The sequence below is a fragment of the Aulostomus chinensis genome, chromosome 7 (assembly GCF_037954235.1).
Source record: "Aulostomus chinensis isolate RoL2024-O1b breed Wild chromosome 7, RoL_Achi_v1.0, whole genome shotgun sequence".
Taxonomy (NCBI): Eukaryota; Metazoa; Chordata; class Actinopteri; order Syngnathiformes; family Aulostomidae; genus Aulostomus; species Aulostomus chinensis.
In genome coordinates, this window is record NC_141326.1 from 23,137,451 (window position 1) to 23,154,934 (window position 17,484).

At 43.2% G+C, this 17,484-nt stretch overlaps 3 protein-coding genes and 1 non-coding gene across 8 annotated transcripts; 1 reads left to right on the plus strand and 3 right to left on the minus strand.

The window, feature by feature from the left end:
- trnai-aau (transfer RNA isoleucine (anticodon AAU)) lies at window positions 1–74 on the minus strand. The gene has a single exon. It is a non-coding gene; the product is annotated as a tRNA-Ile (tRNA).
- A 1,138-nt stretch (window positions 75–1,212) lies between these two features.
- On the minus strand, window positions 1,213–8,122 carry LOC147259133 (uncharacterized). Of its 3 annotated transcripts, none has more exons than XM_086209394.1 (9): window positions 7,555–7,907; window positions 5,515–7,147; window positions 5,321–5,435; window positions 4,443–4,623; window positions 4,322–4,336; window positions 4,044–4,127; window positions 2,700–2,770; window positions 2,437–2,572; window positions 1,213–2,301 (listed from the first exon to the last, which is right to left on the minus strand). In XM_086209394.1, the coding sequence occupies exons 2-9, from the start codon at window positions 7,121–7,123 to the stop codon at window positions 2,278–2,280; spliced, it is 2,235 nt and encodes a 744-aa protein (XP_086065520.1). In that variant the 5' UTR covers window positions 7,124–7,147; window positions 7,555–7,907; the 3' UTR covers window positions 1,213–2,277. The 3 variants fall into 3 exon arrangements, with proteins under 3 accessions (XP_086065520.1, XP_086065518.1, XP_086065519.1); XM_086209392.1 differs by lacking the exon at window positions 7,555–7,907 and adding an exon at window positions 7,935–8,122 and having other exon boundaries at window positions 1,217–2,301; XM_086209393.1 differs by lacking the exons at window positions 4,322–4,336; window positions 7,555–7,907 and adding an exon at window positions 7,935–8,122 and having other exon boundaries at window positions 1,218–2,301.
- A 177-nt stretch (window positions 8,123–8,299) lies between these two features.
- slc35b4 (solute carrier family 35 member B4) lies at window positions 8,300–14,443 on the minus strand. 3 transcript variants are annotated; one of them, XM_086209397.1, is made up of 11 exons: window positions 14,324–14,443; window positions 13,349–13,430; window positions 11,788–11,901; window positions 11,590–11,692; window positions 11,457–11,506; window positions 11,279–11,360; window positions 11,097–11,157; window positions 10,829–10,938; window positions 10,620–10,695; window positions 9,895–9,970; window positions 8,300–9,426 (listed from the first exon to the last, which is right to left on the minus strand). In XM_086209397.1, exons 2-11 carry the CDS (start codon window positions 13,423–13,425, stop codon window positions 9,180–9,182), a joined length of 996 nt encoding a protein of 331 aa, XP_086065523.1. In that variant the 5' UTR covers window positions 13,426–13,430; window positions 14,324–14,443; the 3' UTR covers window positions 8,300–9,179. The 3 variants fall into 3 exon arrangements, with proteins under 3 accessions (XP_086065523.1, XP_086065522.1, XP_086065521.1); XM_086209396.1 differs by lacking the exon at window positions 14,324–14,443 and adding an exon at window positions 13,548–13,611; XM_086209395.1 differs by lacking the exon at window positions 14,324–14,443 and having other exon boundaries at window positions 8,301–9,426; window positions 13,349–13,799.
- golt1bb (golgi transport 1Bb) lies at window positions 14,028–16,512 on the plus strand. The gene is made up of 5 exons (XM_086209398.1): window positions 14,028–14,418; window positions 15,083–15,174; window positions 15,268–15,446; window positions 15,538–15,619; window positions 15,998–16,512. Exons 1-5 carry the CDS (start codon window positions 14,394–14,396, stop codon window positions 16,034–16,036), a joined length of 417 nt encoding a protein of 138 aa, XP_086065524.1. The 5' UTR covers window positions 14,028–14,393; the 3' UTR covers window positions 16,037–16,512.
- Window positions 16,513–17,484: the final 972 nt, after the last annotated feature.

Consider the following 17,484-nt stretch of genomic DNA (forward strand, 5'->3'; position numbering starts at 1 on the left):
TGGCCCGTACGGGGATCGAACCCGCGACCTTGGCGTTATTAGCACCACGCTCTAACCAACTGAGCTAACCGGCCGATGATGCACTGCGACAACATACTCGAATATTTAATAGAAATATTCATGATTGACGTGTCCTAGTATAGGATGCTACACTATTTGTTGGCGACCGAACCGAGAAAAACTTCTGTTTCTTTATCTAGAAATATGAGCATTCGGACTATTTCATAAAACTTTATTTCGAAAGCTGCTGGACGGAGAACAATCCTCGGACCTTCCTTTGACTCTCAACCATCTGAATGTAAAATGAATTAATGAACAACCGAGAAATTATCTGACATCAAAGAAATCAAAGAAATACAAAAAAAAAGCTCATAGACGTAGAAACCCCAAATTTTGGGGACAAAAAAACAGAAAATTATGAAAATAACATATTTTGAGGTGTTTTTAAATGCTTGGAAAAAGCCTTTAGCCTTTTACTAGCAACTGCATAAAATTGCTGCTCACTTTCCTGCGAATCTCTTTAACCCTTGGAGCGCCACTGCTGTGGTCAAGGGATTAAAAACTCTCTCACTGCATATTTGTAATTTTTAAAATTTATAAAACACCCAAACTTCACTGAAGGTTTTCAGTGTGTAATGTTTGCAGGCTGTAATGCACAAAGCTCAATTTTACAGACTTGTTTGGCTTGGGTCCAGTTATTTTAAGGTCTTCAGTGAGTTCTCTGCATCAGCTTGGTGGTGCTTTATTCAAATATTACTGCAGTATGAGAAGAGTGGAATGACGTACGTATAGATGTAGGTGGTGGAAGGACAGGTGATGACTCAGGAGGGTGAACGGGAAAGGATGGATGTCACAGGACTGATTAATGACACGACGAATGAGTATCGGTTATTGGTTGTTTGGAAGAAAAACTGATGTAATACAGAATGTACCAACAGGTATTCATGGGTGCAGAATGTGGCACTACTCAATTTTGCTGCACATGCTGTTACATCTTGGGCCTTGTGTCAGTGATGAAGTATTATTTCTCTCTCTTGGGTTCAGCGGGCAAGACGACAAGAAAAAAAACACACACACAAAAACAAGCAGCGTTATGTAAGAATCCCACTCGAATAGTCTGCAGGCTTTAGATCGTCCTTGGTAACAATCACTATAGCACCACCAAAGAAAGGACAGTATTGCATAACCAAGATGTCTCCCGAAAGTAACAGGAGATTAAAGCTCACATATTTACAGGTGAGAGTGAGGATAAAGTGATGTAGAAAAGAACATTTCAGCCACGACTTTTTGTTTTTAATAGAATATACATGGAACTCTGCAGGCCTGAGTGTTGTTTTCCCCCTCGTAAACCATATGCACTCCTCCCACGCCAAAAAAACGAGACAAACAGTTTCCTAGAAATGAGCAATGCATCCTGAAATGTAAGGACACACAAACACACACTCAATATCCCTTGTATGAATGTTTTTGCTGCGTTTAGGTAGATTTAATATTAATGTATATGTACTTGATTATACATTCAACGCATAGAATATCAAACTGACATACAAACTAACATCTGTGTGTAGCTGTATGTGGAGTACACAAATGTGTACCTGTAGTTTGACAATTTGTGTTTTTTACTAAACCTTGTAAAACTCTGCTTTTGTTGCACTTTTGTGATTGTGCTGCACATTGTGCTGCTTTGTGTATTTAATGTGCCGTACAAAAACTCTCAGTTTGATGTTCTTCCATCTAAAATCTCAAGCTACCACATGGAGTCACGTATGTAAAACAAACAAACATTTCGGTGTTTGCACTACATTTATTGAGACACATTCAATTTTTTTCTGCATGCCCAGGACTTGGCAAACTTCCTGAAACAGGGTATTTGCAGCACAGCTGACTAAAACATGCCTGCGTTACTTCACGCTTCTGTCGTGCATCTGCGGTCTTAAAGTCAGCTTCCGCTGTGTCAAGGTACGCACACTGTGTCAGGTTTTATCTCATACGTGTACTTGAATTCACGGCGTCAACATGAAAAACAGAAACCTTGTATGCCTTCCAATGGTTTGATCCATCTGTGAGTATCGTTGTGTGTTTGTTGGCACATTTGGTTTAAAAATGATCCCGAGAACCAGATAACTGACCTAAATCAGGCTGAAGAAACAGAGATTTCTTCCAGAAACATAGAAAAGTGCAGGTAAAGGCTGGAAAAGTGTGTTCTGTGTGTCTGTTTGTTGACTCATTCGTCTCTGTGGCACTAAGAGAACTGGGCTGTTTCCTCATCTGTGGTCCTTAACCTCCTGTGCTCAGTTTATCCTGTCGATGGAAGGAAATAATCAATTCATATCTTAAGTAAAAATGACAAAGTGACAATAGGAAAGGTGAGAAATTCATTCAGATATTCCAAAATTTTTTTTTTTTTAAATGATAGTTTTAAACACTGAGTCATACTTTCTTGGCGTTATCGACACACTGCATGTAGGCGGAGGCGATACTGGAGCAGGACAGAGTTTTGCCTGTGTTTTCCTTGTAGCACTTTAAGATCTGACTCTGCAATTCTCCACACACCGGCTGGATGTGGAAACGTCTGAGAGACGGACAGGGAGAAAACACACATTCATGCAATTTGTTGGTCTGCTGCGAACAGTGTCATGTCAAGTCCTTGAAACATCTGGTACATCTGGTACAGGAATTTTAGTGAAAAAGATTCTTACGCAAAACGCTTGTGCGTGTCTTCTTTGCCTTTTTGAAAACTCTCAGCAGTCACTTTGTAGAAGTCTGTGCACTGTTGAAGGATGATGAAAATGTATTGATAATAAAAACACACACAAAAAAACACAAATACTTCAAAAATATTGTGGTTTTGTAGATTATAATGTGCAATTTGCTTATTTAACAATAATTTCCGAAGATTTTTGTGCAGACATACTGGAAAGCCCACAAAGTCCTGGAAATGTCTATTTACCAGCATCTTAAACTAAAACTGCAGGGTCTGATGCAACACGAACATGTATGAAAGAAAATCTGTATTGACAGGAAAAGTTTTTTCTCTCAGTCAAATACTCAGCAAAAAGACTGTGGCCGACTTTCCTAAATTTTCTGGCTTTATTTGAGGTAACCCCAAGCCTTTTTCCAGAAACTTTGCCAGCACTGGAAATGACCATTTTCAAATTCCATTTGATCATGATGGTATGAACCCTGACTGTTGCAATTTCTGCCGACTCTCAAAATGATGAAACTGATGTGAAAAGCGGTGAAGACGACGGGTGAGGCACACGCGGCGCGGCGAGCTTCTCAACCACGCACAGGAAACGCGTTTAAATGACTGCTGCTTCCCACTTATTTTTTACTGCACTGCAATAAACAGATCAAAATAATGCAGAATGAAATGCAACATGAAGCTAATTTGTCTTATTCTTCCACAAGACCACAAGCGAGCAACTTTTAAAAAGCTTGTTTAATGGATGGAGTTTGGATTAAAATCTGCTACGCAAGGTTGGACTTGGCCTAACAATAACATCTGAAAGATATGAGTTCTGATGTAGGAGCCTACATGCAGGATGTGTAGGTAATATGTACATAACCCATGATGAAACAGGAGTTAATTAATTAATCTATAAACAAGAAATATTTACACGTTTAAAAGATGATGCATTTGCAGTTGAATTTTTTTTCGAACTAGAACTACAATTCTGGTTTTGAATTAAACAATTTAGATGACCTCAACTCAATGTAGTTCAGGTATCCACCACCAGGGTGCAACATTTAGAACATTAAACACCATAAGAACAAAAAATAGGTTGAAGATGTGGGTACAAAAACCTCATTTATGGCCCATTCGTGATATTTGGAAGTATTTCAAAACTACTTGTAGCTGCAAAGAATTACTTTGATGAACCGTGAGATAAGTTCTCGGGGTAAAGACTTTTTAAAGCAGTTGATTGTTTAGGAGCATGACAGACTATTTCATCTTGATTCTGAATCACAGCGCCCCTCAGTGGTCAAATTAAAGCAACACAACCAAAAAAAAAGTGGAAAAAGAGTAAAAGGTTTGTCACCTTTGCTTCAAGTTTTGCGATGTGTTCCTTGTAGATAGCGTCTCTTTTCTGCAACGCTTTCGCTTTCTCCTCCAGCTGATGGGCCTGCGAGAGCGCAAAATATTTATAACCACACCAGCGGCGTTCTAAGGATCCGTATTTGGTTTCCAGTTTGCGCTTGGCAATAATAACAAGGCTTTTTGTTTCATCTTTTGCTGATTAGTAAAACTCAGTCAGAGTCCAAGCAGACTGAGATCAAAAGCCTGAGCCAAGCATGTCTAAGGTCTCCGCCCACTTACCTTCAGCTCCATCCACTGACACGAGACAGCAGGCAGAGAGAGAAAGAAACACAATAAGAGAGAGAAAGAACTTTACAGGAGACATCCTGACACGTCACACCATTCTACTTCTGCTGCTTACATAAAGCTGCACCACCAGCCTCTCATCGTCTGTCTTCATGCGCTCCTTCATGATGGAGTCAGTCAGACTCTCCATGTACGCCGCTTTCTCCACCTCCAGCGTCTTCCTCACCTGTTCCTCCACTTGAGCCTCAGCTGCTGCTCTGGCTGCTGCTTGAGCCTGGATTCTCATCTCTTCCAGCCTTCACAACACAGACACAGACACAGACACCATCTTATCACATTTTCTGCCAGCAGACTGGTGATGCATCCAAACTGTGACTAATGTTTGGCCCTTTTTTTGGGGTCATTCAGACGTGTAGTGGTACCTTGAACCAAAAAAAGTCTGTTTCAGAAACGGTCATCACAAAGCGATTCACCACGTGAGCTCCAAAGCTGTCTCCAGGAAACACGCATTAACAACTTGATTTAACGTAAATAAACTGATTAAAATCATGCCGACGTTACGTCATCGCGGTGCGGATTCATACGATGTATGACTTGATGCTTTGTCAGGTCTTTCTACAAGATGACAAGAAAACAACTTTTCAAATGACTGTTTTCTGAATGGAGTTTGGATCGGATATGGCAAGCCTGTTTTAGGCTACATAGAAACTGTGCCAGTCTATATGCAAAGTGTTAAATGCGTATAATCTCTCGAAGAATGTGGCTTTTCTCTGTTGACACCATGGGCGACCTTGAGTTGAAAAAGGTTGGTAACAACTGTTTTACCAACAGCATTTTTAGAAAACTGTCCAACAAAAATGGCAGACGCCCGATGCTTCCATAGCACTTTAAATTTTCTTCTCATAGTTTGATATTTAAGGCATTTGTATGACATTTCTGATGATGTACTACTACATCATCACAGTTGGAATAACCTGCGTGAGCGGTTCTTACTGTCGCTGCAGCTCCTGCCTCCTCTGGCTGATCTCCTCCTCTAGACTTTTCACCATCTCCTCTCTGATTTTCTGCTTCAAGTTTTCTTCGACTTCTTCAGGAGATGCAGGCGATTCTGTGTGTGAACGAATGTCACGAGCTGTTAATGCAGTCATGAAACACACACATCCTGTTGATGAGGAAAACAAGCTCACCTGCTGTAGGTGGCGTCACTGAGGCGGCGACAGTGACTTCGTCCTCAACAACGAGGGACAGAGGTGGCGTCACTACTGGCTCTTCAACAGGTGGAGATGGTTCAGGTGTAGGAGGGGCCGGGGGCTCCTCAAGGGGTTCGCTTGGAGGTGTGGGTACGACGAGGGTCAGATCCACAGAAGGAGTACAGGGAGGACAGGGCTCCGGTGCAGGGGGAGGTGCTGCCATAGGCTCAGCAGGAGGTAAAACCAGTGAATCAACAGATGGAACCACAAGTGGAGGCATTTCTCCAACTGGAGCAGCTGGAACTTCGACTGGTGCTCTTTCAGGGGGAGCAGGTAGGGTCACTGGTTCAACTGGAGCCGACTCCACTGAAGTGGTTAGGGTCACTGGTTCAACTGGAGCCAACTCGGTGAGAGTGGGTAGGGTCACTGGTTCAACTGGAGCCAACTCCACAAAAGTGGGTAGGGTCACTGGTTCAACTGGAGCCGACTCCACAAAAGTGGGTAGGGTCACTGGTTCAACTGGAGCCATCTCTGTGAGAGTGGGTAGGGTTACAGGTTCAACTGGAGCCGACTCCACAAAAGTGGGTGGGGTCACTGGTTCAACTGGAGCCATCTCTGTGAGAGTGGGTAGAGTTACAGGTTCAAGTGGAGCCGACTCCACAAAAGTGGGTAGGGTCACTGGTTCAACTGGAGCTGACTCTGTGAGAGTGGGTATGGTTACAAGTTCAACTGGGGCCGACTCCACAAAAGTGGGTAGGGTCACTGGTTCAACTGGAGCCGACTCCATAAAAGTGGGTAGGGTCACTGGTTCAACTGGAGCCGTCTCAGTAGGAGTGGGTAGGGTCACTGGTTCAATTGGAGTCGTCTCAGCAGGAGTGGGTAGGGTCACTGGTTCAACTGGAGCCATCTCAGTAAGAGTTGGTAGGGTTATAGGTTCAATTGGAGTCGTCTCAGCAGGAGTGGGTAGGGTCAGTGGTTCAACTGGAGATGTCTCGGTGAGATTAGGTAAGGTAACTGGTCCAAGTGGAGCCATCACAGTGAGTGTAGGTAAGGTCACTGGCTCAACTGGAGCTGTCTCAGTGAGAGCGGGTAGAGTTACTGGTTCAACTGGAGCAGACAAAGGCTGAACTCTCTCTGCTGGTGGACTTGACAGCACAGCAAATTCTAGAGGTTCAACAGAAGCAGGTTCAATAGTAGCTGGAGGCATCTGATTGACAGGTGGGGGTGGAGGGGGGGGAAATGATTCAACAGGGGGGAGGACAACTGGCTCCACAGCCGCAAGTGGGGAAGGAGGAGCCTCCAGAGGTGCTTCTACTTGTGGAGGAAGTTCAGATGGAGGTGGAGTTTTTGGCTCTACGGGTGGAGGCGGAGTAGGAGGGAGGGAGTAAAACTTGACGGGAGGCGGAGGAGCCAGTTTTACTGGAGGAGGAGAGTCCAGTGATGGCGGTATTGATGGGGCCTCCTTGCCAGGAGGTGAGGTGGGGATAAGTGGAGGAGTCAGAAGAGGTGACAAGTCAACAGAGGGGGAAGGAACCGGAGTAGCTGTCGCTGGTTCTGCTCCAGGTGAGCGGGAAGGAGGCGTGGGCACCTTTGGACTCTGTCTCATTCTGTTGATGACTTTGTCTGACAGCTGACAACAAATAAGAGAAATACCTGTCACACTTATGTATGGCATCATTATTAGCATCCAGGAGAGCGACGAAGAGGAGGATGAAGGTCCTGAACAGTCCACTCTGTTTATACCCTTTAGACATTTTAATTAACTTTTCTTTAATTACATATTTCCCTTTGGACCCTGGCACATTTAGCCTCCCTCTGTATAAGATGCTGTTGTTGTAAGTTGATTCAAAACAGCAAATTAATACCTCAGTTCGCTGATTAATCAACGAAATGATAAGATGTGCATAATACTGCAGCCTTTCTGTGATTTTCAAAATAAAAGCCCAGGGTGCGTAAATAAATCAATGCATACTCGGGGATTAAAAAAAGGGTCATTGGGCTTGTTGTACAAATAAGAAACACAATCGAATATCTTACATTGGTAATGATTTCAACTCGAATGGAAGTGGCAGACCAGACAAGTGTCGTGTTGTGCTTGGTCGTCCTGGTCCGTGACACACCCCTTCACGCAGTGGAAATCCTGCAGACAAGCTAAAGTGCCTAACAATATCGGATATAATGTGCTCCCTCCAAAAGGTTCACACTTGTGCTTGTGCTATATTTAACTTGCACCCTGGACCCCATCAGGCCTGCAGGTCCAAGCGGTCAAGAGGGGGAACTCAACGTGAATTTATCCTAAAAGCGCACTCAAATACAATTCTGCGGCTACGTCGAATCCATTCAGCCCTGCAGACTTTCAGCTTAATGAGTTTTGGTCCTTATTCCCAGTGTTGAAGTCTCCCAGAGCTTTCACTCACCCGAATGCCCTTCACAAACGTGACGCCTCCTTCACCCTCCTCATGGGGGAAGTGACTCGGGCTGTTGCCCCCCATCTAGACCCTCTGCACAGTTCGGCGTTCTCTCAGGAAACTGAATGTCTGAACAACAATGTGGACATCAGCTCCTCACAGCTCCAAAAAGCTGCCCTTCCCACTCGAGCTTCAATAACAGCATCAGCCATTGGATCGGAGAGGAGGAGCTTGAACATTCCGGCTCCTTATTGGACGCCAGGCCCTGAGGGCAGCATGGTAGAGAACATTGTGTCCCAACCTCTACCCAAATGAAATAACTTTGAAAACAAACGCTTCTGGTCCTGATAACCTATTAAGAGAGTCGTGACCCTGCAATCAACAATTCGAGCCTATTTCAAGCCATCTTTTAATTAAAGTAGACAGGGAGTGTAAAGTTGTTTCCTAACAATTATTTTATACACCTGAGAACAAAAAGAATACAGCAAAAACTTTATCAAGTGATCGTGAATTCATTCACATTCCATCTCAATACTGAAGTAGAGAATTTTTCATGAAGCAATCAGCTTTCAATAAACGACATGAGTTCATTTTCAAAAACACGTAAAAGCCGGACGAGTGAATCAAGTTGTTTTTTAACAATGGCTTCTATGTTGTCGCAAACGAACTCTACAAACATTCCTACACAGCTGCACCATGGGCCTGCAAATGAGTTAATGAGGTACTAGCATTAGACCATGTATTTGGGGCTATTCTTTATTTTTCTCATTTAAAAAAAAAAGTACAAAAAGACTAAAACCAATGGAAGATTTGTCAGTGTGGAGCCCAACAGAACCATTGTTCAACTATTAAAAACGTGACAGGATGTGAGAGCTTCAGTTTACTGAGCCTCTGCAACATTCACGTCGTGCTGGGCCAAATCTGCAGCTGAAAATGGTCCGTCAATCACCGCCGACGCACGAACGCAAGTGTGCGTCTTTACGATGAACGTGGAACTGATGAGCGAGTCAAGACGCTCTACAAGTCCTGTGAGACAGACCGACATACAGCTGGTTTGAATATCCCTTTTTTTTTTGGATAACAAAAACAAAGAATACCCCCAGCCTTACACCTAGCGTGTGTGTCTGTGTGAGAGTTTTAATATGGCCTCCTCTGCATGATCAATAATGACAACTACTAAACACATCAATATAAAGTCATTGCAGGACAATCTTGCAGTCCCGAACCAATGCAATGACGTCAGTCCCGTCTTCTTCACTCAACCTTCTTCTCCTTGTCGGCCCGACGCAGCGCCGCCTGCACGCTGCTCCACACCTCTGTGTACAGAAGAGTGCCGATAAAAACCACGGCCGTGCCCACCCAGTGCCAGGGGGTGAAGGGGTTTTGAAAGTAAATGATGGAGAAGATGAGGCTGAGGAACTTTCTCAGGGTCACCACCAGAGTGACGGTCAGCGAGGCGCACTCCGTGGTCAAAATGAAGACGCCGCGAATGCACACGTACCTGGAGGAACGAGTTAAAGTCCACAACAAGGCTGAATGATCCGGAGAAGAAGTCAGGATTTCATTCCTGAACCAACAGAGAAGCTCGTTGCCTGGTGTGTTTTTGTGTTTTAGAATGATTTTATAGAGAAAATACCTTTAAAAATACAGAATAAACTAATAGATAAGCAACCAGACCTCTGTGACCAGAGCAATGTATTGTGGGATATTATTTTATATCTGGAAGAATAATCAAACTTTATTTGCGGCTCAAAAATGTTTTGGAGGTTGACGGCAGACCCAGAACAGAAGCTCTGTCTACTTGATTGGTTGGATGAGCTCGACCACCTGGCATCATTTTTAGTTGCCTAAAGGTGGATTTCTATCTGTATTTCACAAGAACAATACATCAATACAACACTTTTTTTGGGGGACCCATTTGTTGGGGTCGGGAAGCGCCTCACCAGACAAATAAAACTGGGTAGGATACTGTGTGATGATGTTGATCAGCAGGTAGATCCACATTATCGGCATCGTCACACCAACAACCGGAACCAGTACAGGTGCTGCAGGGAGAAGATTTGCATTTGCATTCGTGATTCACGTCAAAAACAGAAACTGCTTTTCCCAAACTGAACCAGGAATGAACCGTTTCTTCGCAGCTGATGCGAACGTGTTTATATATTTGTTGTATTTTTGTTTTTTTTTTAATTTAAAGTTTAGACAGTTGGTTTAAATAGAGCTGCTGAGTGAGACTGAATTTCCAAGAAGATTCAGCTGGTTTGCTCAAATAAGCCCGGGTTAAATCTAGTCGAGCATCACCAAACTTACTTCTATTTGTGAATTGGTGTGGAACCTCAGTTTCTATAGAACCTCACCAAAGGTCCCAAACCAAAATCCATTTGAAAGCAATTAATCAAAATAAAATAAATTTGGGGCAGCATGGCTCGGAGGTAGAGTGGCCGTCTAGCAACCAAAGGGTTGTTGGTTCTATCCTCACTTCCCCTGGTGAACATGTCCAAGTATCCTTGAGCGAGGTACTGAACCCCTAAGTTCTCCTGATGGCCCTGCGAGGGACTGGTGACCCGTCCAGGGTGAACCCCGCCTCTCACCCAGTGTCAGCTGGGATAGGCTCCAGTAAATGTCCTGAACTGGATCAGAACCAGGGTGATATTAAAACCCCTTCAGTAAATGCCATTCATTAGAAACACTCACCGCTCTGACTGAAGTGGACACAGTGGCTGTAGATGTCTGAGGAGAGAAGCAGGAAGCCCGGCAGAGGCAGGAAGTGCTGTCAACCGGAAGGACAAAGACTTTATTTGATATGTTTGAGACATAAGTAGCATTGCATATCACAGAGATTGACGTAACCGCAAGAGTGTTTGAAGAGGTTTCCATAGTTTGGGAGAGTCGGAGAGACTCACATTATAAAAAAGAGCCTCTTTGGAGTGTTTTCCATACTGCTTGTACAGCGTCTCCTGGAAAATTCCCATCCTTGCAGACATCAGTAGAGCGAATGTCAACATGGCAATACCTGAATGAGAGACAGAAATCACGTTGATGTAGTGTGAAACAGGACAAAGACGACAAAGACCAACCACAGCAACACCTCACTGCAGCTCTACGTTAATTCTAGTCTCCACCGAGGTCACGGTGGACGTGTTCTTCTGTGCCACATGTCCTCTACCTCACCTACAAGCCAGCGCATGAAGGAATAAAATCCTTCCTCCTCTGATCCCTCATTGGCAACATTCTGCAGAGACAAAATCAGACTCAGAAGAGAAGAAAGATACACAAAATAGAATTTTCCATAAAAGAAAAATCTCCAAAGTTCGTTGCTACGTTACAGTTGAACCAGGACATGCAGGACTCACCACTTGTCTGGCTGACATGATGGTGCAAATGAAGATGCCCGCTGAAACTAAAGCTATAGACAGGTATTTACTGGCTGAATACCTGCAGAGAATGAAGATGGAAAGAACAGAGTCTGTAGAGAAGGACTGAGATAAAGTCAGAGTTCGACAGAGAGAGAGGAAGTGGAGGAGAAGATACCTTTTCTTCAGTATAATGATACCCAGGATCATGTTAGCGATTAGCGAGCCCTGGAACAACACAAGACCAAAGCTCAACAATCAGACCGAGCTGAAGGTGGTGGGGTGAGGCTGGAGACGGAGGTGATTCTTACTGATCTGAAGATCATGTGCAGCGGCATGGCGATGTTGAAGTTGAGAGCGTAGTTGTTGATCACACTGACTGTGAAGAACATCGTCACCATGATCACATAGTTGCTGGTGAGATACAGGTAAGAAGACGGGTTGGTTTCCATTCTGCACCTGGTGTGCAGTAACAACAGGGTGTTCACCGCCCCAGATATCTTGATTACCTGACAGGAATGGCGGGCTTCTTCCTCCCAAAGTTTGTCTGAAAGACGAAGCCTTCTAATGCGATGAATAAGAACTGAGCAAAGGTGACGATGTTGCCGCATCCTGGAAACTCCCTGAAGAACAGAAGATGATTTAACCGTACAAACTTAAAAGTCCTCGACTACTAGATGTTTAATGTTGTGCAACACTTGTCTCTCTATCAAAGACACAGTTTGGGGATTTAGAAAAAAAAATCAGCTAAACTGACAGCAAACTCAAAAAGGATGACAGGAATCATAACATTTTATCTCTTTGTCTGGTACAAAACAAGTCATCTTTCCGTCTGAGTCAATGGAGTGATGCTGAATCCGGATAGATGCAGCAGCTTTGCCAACACTGGAGCACTTTTTTTTTTTTTTAAATCGTCCTCGAATGAATCAAATTCCTCTTTTGTTCTTTTAGACTTTGCTCAGCATCGCAGGACACACGGAACCAAATACAGGTTCCGCTCCCGCAGCAATACAGCATTTAATGTAAAAAGGAACATGAGTTTGACGAGAAAAAAAATGTCTTAAAGATCTCTTTTACGTTAGTTCCTGGAAGTGCATTTTTCATGTCAATCATTCTGACCTGTATAAAAGGGTCTTTGGGTTATAGTGATATTTTTGCATGTTGTTGATTGCTACTTTCAAATATGCAGATATTAAACCCCTTCTACGATATTCCCATTTGCATGTTGAGAATAAAATGAATGTGACGCGACTTAATTGAAAACTTAAAGAACAAATATTAGACGTGTTCTTACAGACACTTAAACATGGATTCTAGTTTGTAGGCGCGTCTTAAACTGATGCTGGAAAACCACTTCTGCAGCAGAAGCAACTGCTGCGGAGCTGATACACTGCTGGGGATGCAGTTTCCTTCTGGCAGCGTTGATGAATATCTTATCAAGCCTCTCAGGCAGCTGCAAGCAGCCACAACTCTTGAGTGCAAACCAGCTTCAAAAAGGGATAATTATGATGTAAAACATGAACTTTCACATTAAGGCTGAAGTGAACCACTTCATTAAAGTGGTGATTACACTGTCAAAACCCTCCTAACATGCTCCTTAATGGTGTGATCATTTTGTTTGTCTTTGCTGGGAAAACTTTTTTTTTTTTAATGTTCAAATCTGTATGGAACGGATGACAGAGAAACCCACTGTTAAGAAAATTGTGCACACACATGTATTCATGCACTCCAGCTCTATGCAGTGAGGTAGTAGCCTAGTGAGAACAGAGTGTTGGGGAATCACTTTTTTTTTTCTTATTCATCAAACAGCAGTTTTTACAAATTCCCGTAATTTTTGAAAATTCCCATAATTTCATTGCATACAATTGCATAAATATCCCGCATATTCCAACGCATTTTTTTGAGAAAACCTGCCGCATAATCACAGAAAAACTCCGCATTTTTATCGGGAAGGATTTATAAAGGCTTTTCCACATGATGCCTCCCTGCAACTTAGACACAAACACAAATAACCGCAATAAACCTGAAGTGAGTTACAGAAAGTCCATGAACAATGTAAGTATCACTGACCTGACAAGCAGCTCCAGAGACACCACATTACTGCAGCATCCGACAAACACAAGAACAACCGCAAACGCAGGCCCCATGGCGGCTAAACACGCAAACAACTCGCGTTAAAACGTGTCATTTATTCATATAAAACTTTGCCAAACGCATCGTGGCGAATGAACAATGGTTGAGTAAATAGACCGCCTGCTTCAATACAAACTTGTTTCAGCTGAACACGTCTATACCGGGAGATGCGTTCTTCCTGGTTTCCAGTGGCTCATGGGAGTTGTAGTCAATGTCTGACATAAGGAAATAAAGCTACGCAGTGGCCCTAATATTGTCTGTTTCAAATTCAACATGGGTATTTTGTACATATATTAATCGCGAATAATACTACGATTGAATAATTGTGAAATTTCTCAAAAAACCTTGATCAGAAATTACAAAGAAACGCGACATCCTTGGCTGTCGGATACAATCTTCTGCGCATGCGCAAAACAGCAAACCATCAATATTAATGTGAAGAGCTCTCCCTTTTAAACAAAGAAACCTAACATTTACTATTCCGTGTGGAATGCTGCAATTCTGGCCTGGCACTCAAAACTGTGCCAGGGCAGACTTTTCTATCAACTGTCAAAAACAAATACTCATTAAAAACATGGCGTCATCGGTAGTGACTGTGGACTACAGTGAGCAGTGAGGCTAAAAACATGGCGTCAGTGACGTCTTTCGCAACAGCTTGGATTGTCATGGCTTTAGCACACTGGGATTTTTCCAGTTTGCTGAATGGGAACAACACAGGCAACATCGTCGCCCATCATGGAACTTCGGCCGCTGCCAACTGTCCTTCTGGCCTACAGCCTCCCCCTTCTCCTTGCGGGAGCCGAGCATCTCTGAAGGGTGTATAATAGACGATCTTCGACGGAGGACGTGGCGTGACTAACCGCTAGCTTGTCTCCGCTCGTTGCTACTGATGCTTGTGTAGTTGGCGCTAACGTTTCTAAGCTGTAGGTCCCACTCGTGTTGAGTTTCGTCAAACAAGAGACATTATCCAGCTGCCGCCAAAATGATTTCACTAACGGATTCACAAAGTAAGGGCTGTTTGTTTCCCTTTTCATTTTGTTTGTGTGTAAAACCCCGGGTTAGCCATTTGTATGAGGTTAGCCGCTCTAACGCAATTGGTGGAGAGCAGAGTGACGTCAACAACCAGAAGAAAGTGTGTTTATCGTTACTTCGGTGTCTTTTCTTCCTCACATAGACATTACTATGATTTTATAACGTCAGTTATAAAATCATAGTAATGTCATTTGATTTATGTTACAATGATTTCTTCATTGTAACATAAATCAAATGACTAACACGAGTTATCGCATCCTGAGGACATTTACATTTGTATCACACTGGAACGATGCAAGTCTCAGCAGGTTGCTCGCCACTGACGGATTAGACAGAGAAAGTGATCAAGTTGAAACTGTTTTGGTTAGATTTGGTATCCTTCCCCCAATTTTCTATGATCAACTTTCAGACTACGTTGTTCATTGCATGATGTGAAACGCCTAACCAGCGATATCTTCATTTACTTGACGTGAATATTTTTGCACTTGTCCTGATTGATGATTGCATTTTTATTCCAGGTGCCCCACTATTGCATTTACGCTGAACAAAATTCGAAAGATGTTCATGAACGCTTCTAGTTTTGCAGCTGTATTCAGACAGTGTGGTCTTCACAACTCTTTTGCTCTTTTGAATGTGCAGAAATCGGGATGGGCCTGACAGGCTTTGGCGTGTTCTTCCTCTTCTTTGGGATGGTGCTGTTTTTTGATAAAGCTCTCCTCGCCATCGGAAATGTGAGTTGAATGAATAATAACATCACACTCGGACATTCCTGTCAGCTGACCTCTTCTCATGGTTCTGTGTGCTTGTGTTTTTTTCCCCCACAGATTCTGTTTGTCTCTGGTTTGTCCTTCGTCATCGGCCTGGAGAGAACGTTCAGATTCTTCTTCCAGAGACACAAAGTAAAAGCCACCAGCTTCTTCCTGGGGGGAGTGTTTGTGGTTCTGATTGGCTGGCCGATCATCGGGGTCGTTCTGGAGATCTACGGTTTCTTCTTGTTATTCAGGTGAGTTTAGCAATGAAATAACAAACACTGTTCCTCCCTGGTTGACATGATTTTAGGGTCTCACCTCCTGCTTCGTCTATCTTTTTAACAGGGGATTTTTCCCGGTGGCGGTGGGCTTCATCAGGCGAGTCCCAGTGCTCGGCTCTTTGCTCAGTTTACCAGGACTCAGCTCTGTGAGTATTACCTGACAGATTCATGGCAAATAGCAACATGTTCATTTTTCTCTCATCTTTTTTTTTTTTTTTTAAGTTCTCACTCGCTTAAAGGTTCTGTGTGTGAGAACCGGCCACCTGTAATTCATACTCCAAACAAAAGGGGGCAGCATATCACCATTCTTCTAGTCGCTCCGTTTCTGGGCCCGTAATCTAACCTCCCAATCATTTCGTCCTGGTAGTTTTTGTGCAGTGATTAATGTTTCTGAAGATTTCCAGTCGATGTTCTCAGCTGTCACCCACTGACTGATGTGAATCCTAATTACCGAACGCTGCACTCCTGTTTTACGTACAAGTGCCAACACATGAAGTAAATCTGGATTGTTCCTTCTCTTTCAGCTTGTGGACAAAATTGGCGAGAGCAACAACATGGTATAACAGCTGGCTGTCTTATTTTAGTATTTATCGTTTCTTCTAATATTGACTGTGTCTTCTGGTCATCGCCACCCCTGAACTGTGAATCCAAACACAAAAGGTGCAAGTGTGTGTGTGGACGTTTTCGTTTCAGGAAGAAACGGTTTTGTAGCCGACCGCTACAGGACGAAGTTTTTATTTAAAAGGAACGAGGCAGGTCTCTCTTTTTGTATCATTCCTGTGTATTTGTGGACCACTGGATTAGCTCGACAGGACCCCCCCTTCACTCGTCTAAATTGTGTGCCTGAACGGTCACTGAGAGCAGTTTTGGGTTCCTCTATGAAATGTGACTGAAATTTGTGGATGTATAGGAAAGGTTGAGCTAAATGTTACTTGAGCAGCGGAACCTGAGCTTCTGCGGGAAAAACAAAAACGATTCTTACGATGGTTATTGTAATTTTTGTAAGTACATACTTGAAAATAAAGTGTGTCTTTTATAAGTTTGCCTCCTTGTGTTTGTCGCTGATGGTATTTTTTTTTTACCACTCCTGTTCCTGTGTTTCTTACGGAAAGACAGACGCTAAGTTAGCTTAGCGCAGGCAATGGTTGTGGGTGGGGAGTGGGAGCATACCTCAGTCCAAAGTCGAATACTCTTTTTCTCCAACAGTTTTTGCTTGTATTAACTGTATATAACTACCGAGTGTATAACATTTGTTTTGAAATATTATTTTAGGATATGATTGATAGCTAGCACTACTTTTCTGACCAGGCGCAGTGACTTGAAGCTCCTCAAAAGGTCTCAAGTCAACAAAACAAAACTTTTGTTGACGACTAGAAGAGCAGCTACTTCTAATCATGGTCGACTTTGTGGGAGACGGTGAGGATGAGCTCCTCCAAGCGTCTTCATCTTAACTGATTGATGACTTTTGAGGTTTTGGTGACACCTCCCATCCACTGCCACTCATTGTGCTAAGCTAACTAGCAGTCAGCTGGCCTGAGTACGTTCCTGCAGGACAAGTAGAGGACAGAAGGGTGTCTGTCTTCCTGTCTGTTACTAAGGAAGATGAACAAAAATGCTTATTTAAAAAAAAAAAAAAAAGCTGGCGTGTTGTCTAAAATGATGTAGAACATGAACAAACACGGGCAGAGAATAAAGCCATGGAACTTTGATTTATCATCTCGTTTACTCTTCCTAACTACAGCCTTGGTACTGGACAAATCACTGGACTTGAACATATTTAGTAACATTTTTTCATGTCCGTATGACTAAAACGAACATCCGTTCTTTTTCGCTGCTCTAAAACGAGCGTTGCCGGGAGAAGAACAGTGCAGCTTTGCTAATCTCACTTTTCTCTCAGGTGAAGTGAACCCTTGTTCCCCCCTAGATGATGAATATATTAAATATGATCATGCTTGTGAGCGCTGCCATGTTTCCTGCCAGCAGCAAAACGCTGGAGCTTCGATGTGAAGGT

Coding starts and splice junctions, on each gene's coding strand:
- LOC147259133 (XM_086209392.1), bottom strand. CDS start 8,009: ATGGGGGGCAACAGCCCGAGTCACTTCCCCCATGAGGAGGGTGAAGGA. Junction 7,148..7,934: donor CGTTTGTGAAGGGCATTCGG/GTGAGTGAAAGC, acceptor ATTTGTTGTCAG/CTGTCAGACAAAGTCATCAA. Junction 4,624..5,320: donor AGGCAGGAGCTGCAGCGACA/GTAAGAACCGCT, acceptor TGTGTTGTGAAG/GCTGGAAGAGATGAGAATCC.
- slc35b4 (XM_086209397.1), bottom strand. CDS start 13,425: ATGGGGCCTGCGTTTGCGGTTGTTCTTGTGTTTGTCGGATGCTGCAGT. Junction 11,902..13,348: donor TCTCTGGAGCTGCTTGTCAG/GTCAGTGATACT, acceptor TCTGTTCTTCAG/GGAGTTTCCAGGATGCGGCA. Junction 10,696..10,828: donor AAGAGGCTCTTTTTTATAAT/GTGAGTCTCTCC, acceptor TCCGGTTGACAG/CACTTCCTGCCTCTGCCGGG.
- golt1bb (XM_086209398.1), top strand. CDS start 14,394: ATGATTTCACTAACGGATTCACAAA. Junction 14,419..15,082: donor TTCACTAACGGATTCACAAA/GTAAGGGCTGTT, acceptor TTGAATGTGCAG/AAATCGGGATGGGCCTGACA. Junction 15,447..15,537: donor GGTTTCTTCTTGTTATTCAG/GTGAGTTTAGCA, acceptor TCTTTTTAACAG/GGGATTTTTCCCGGTGGCGG.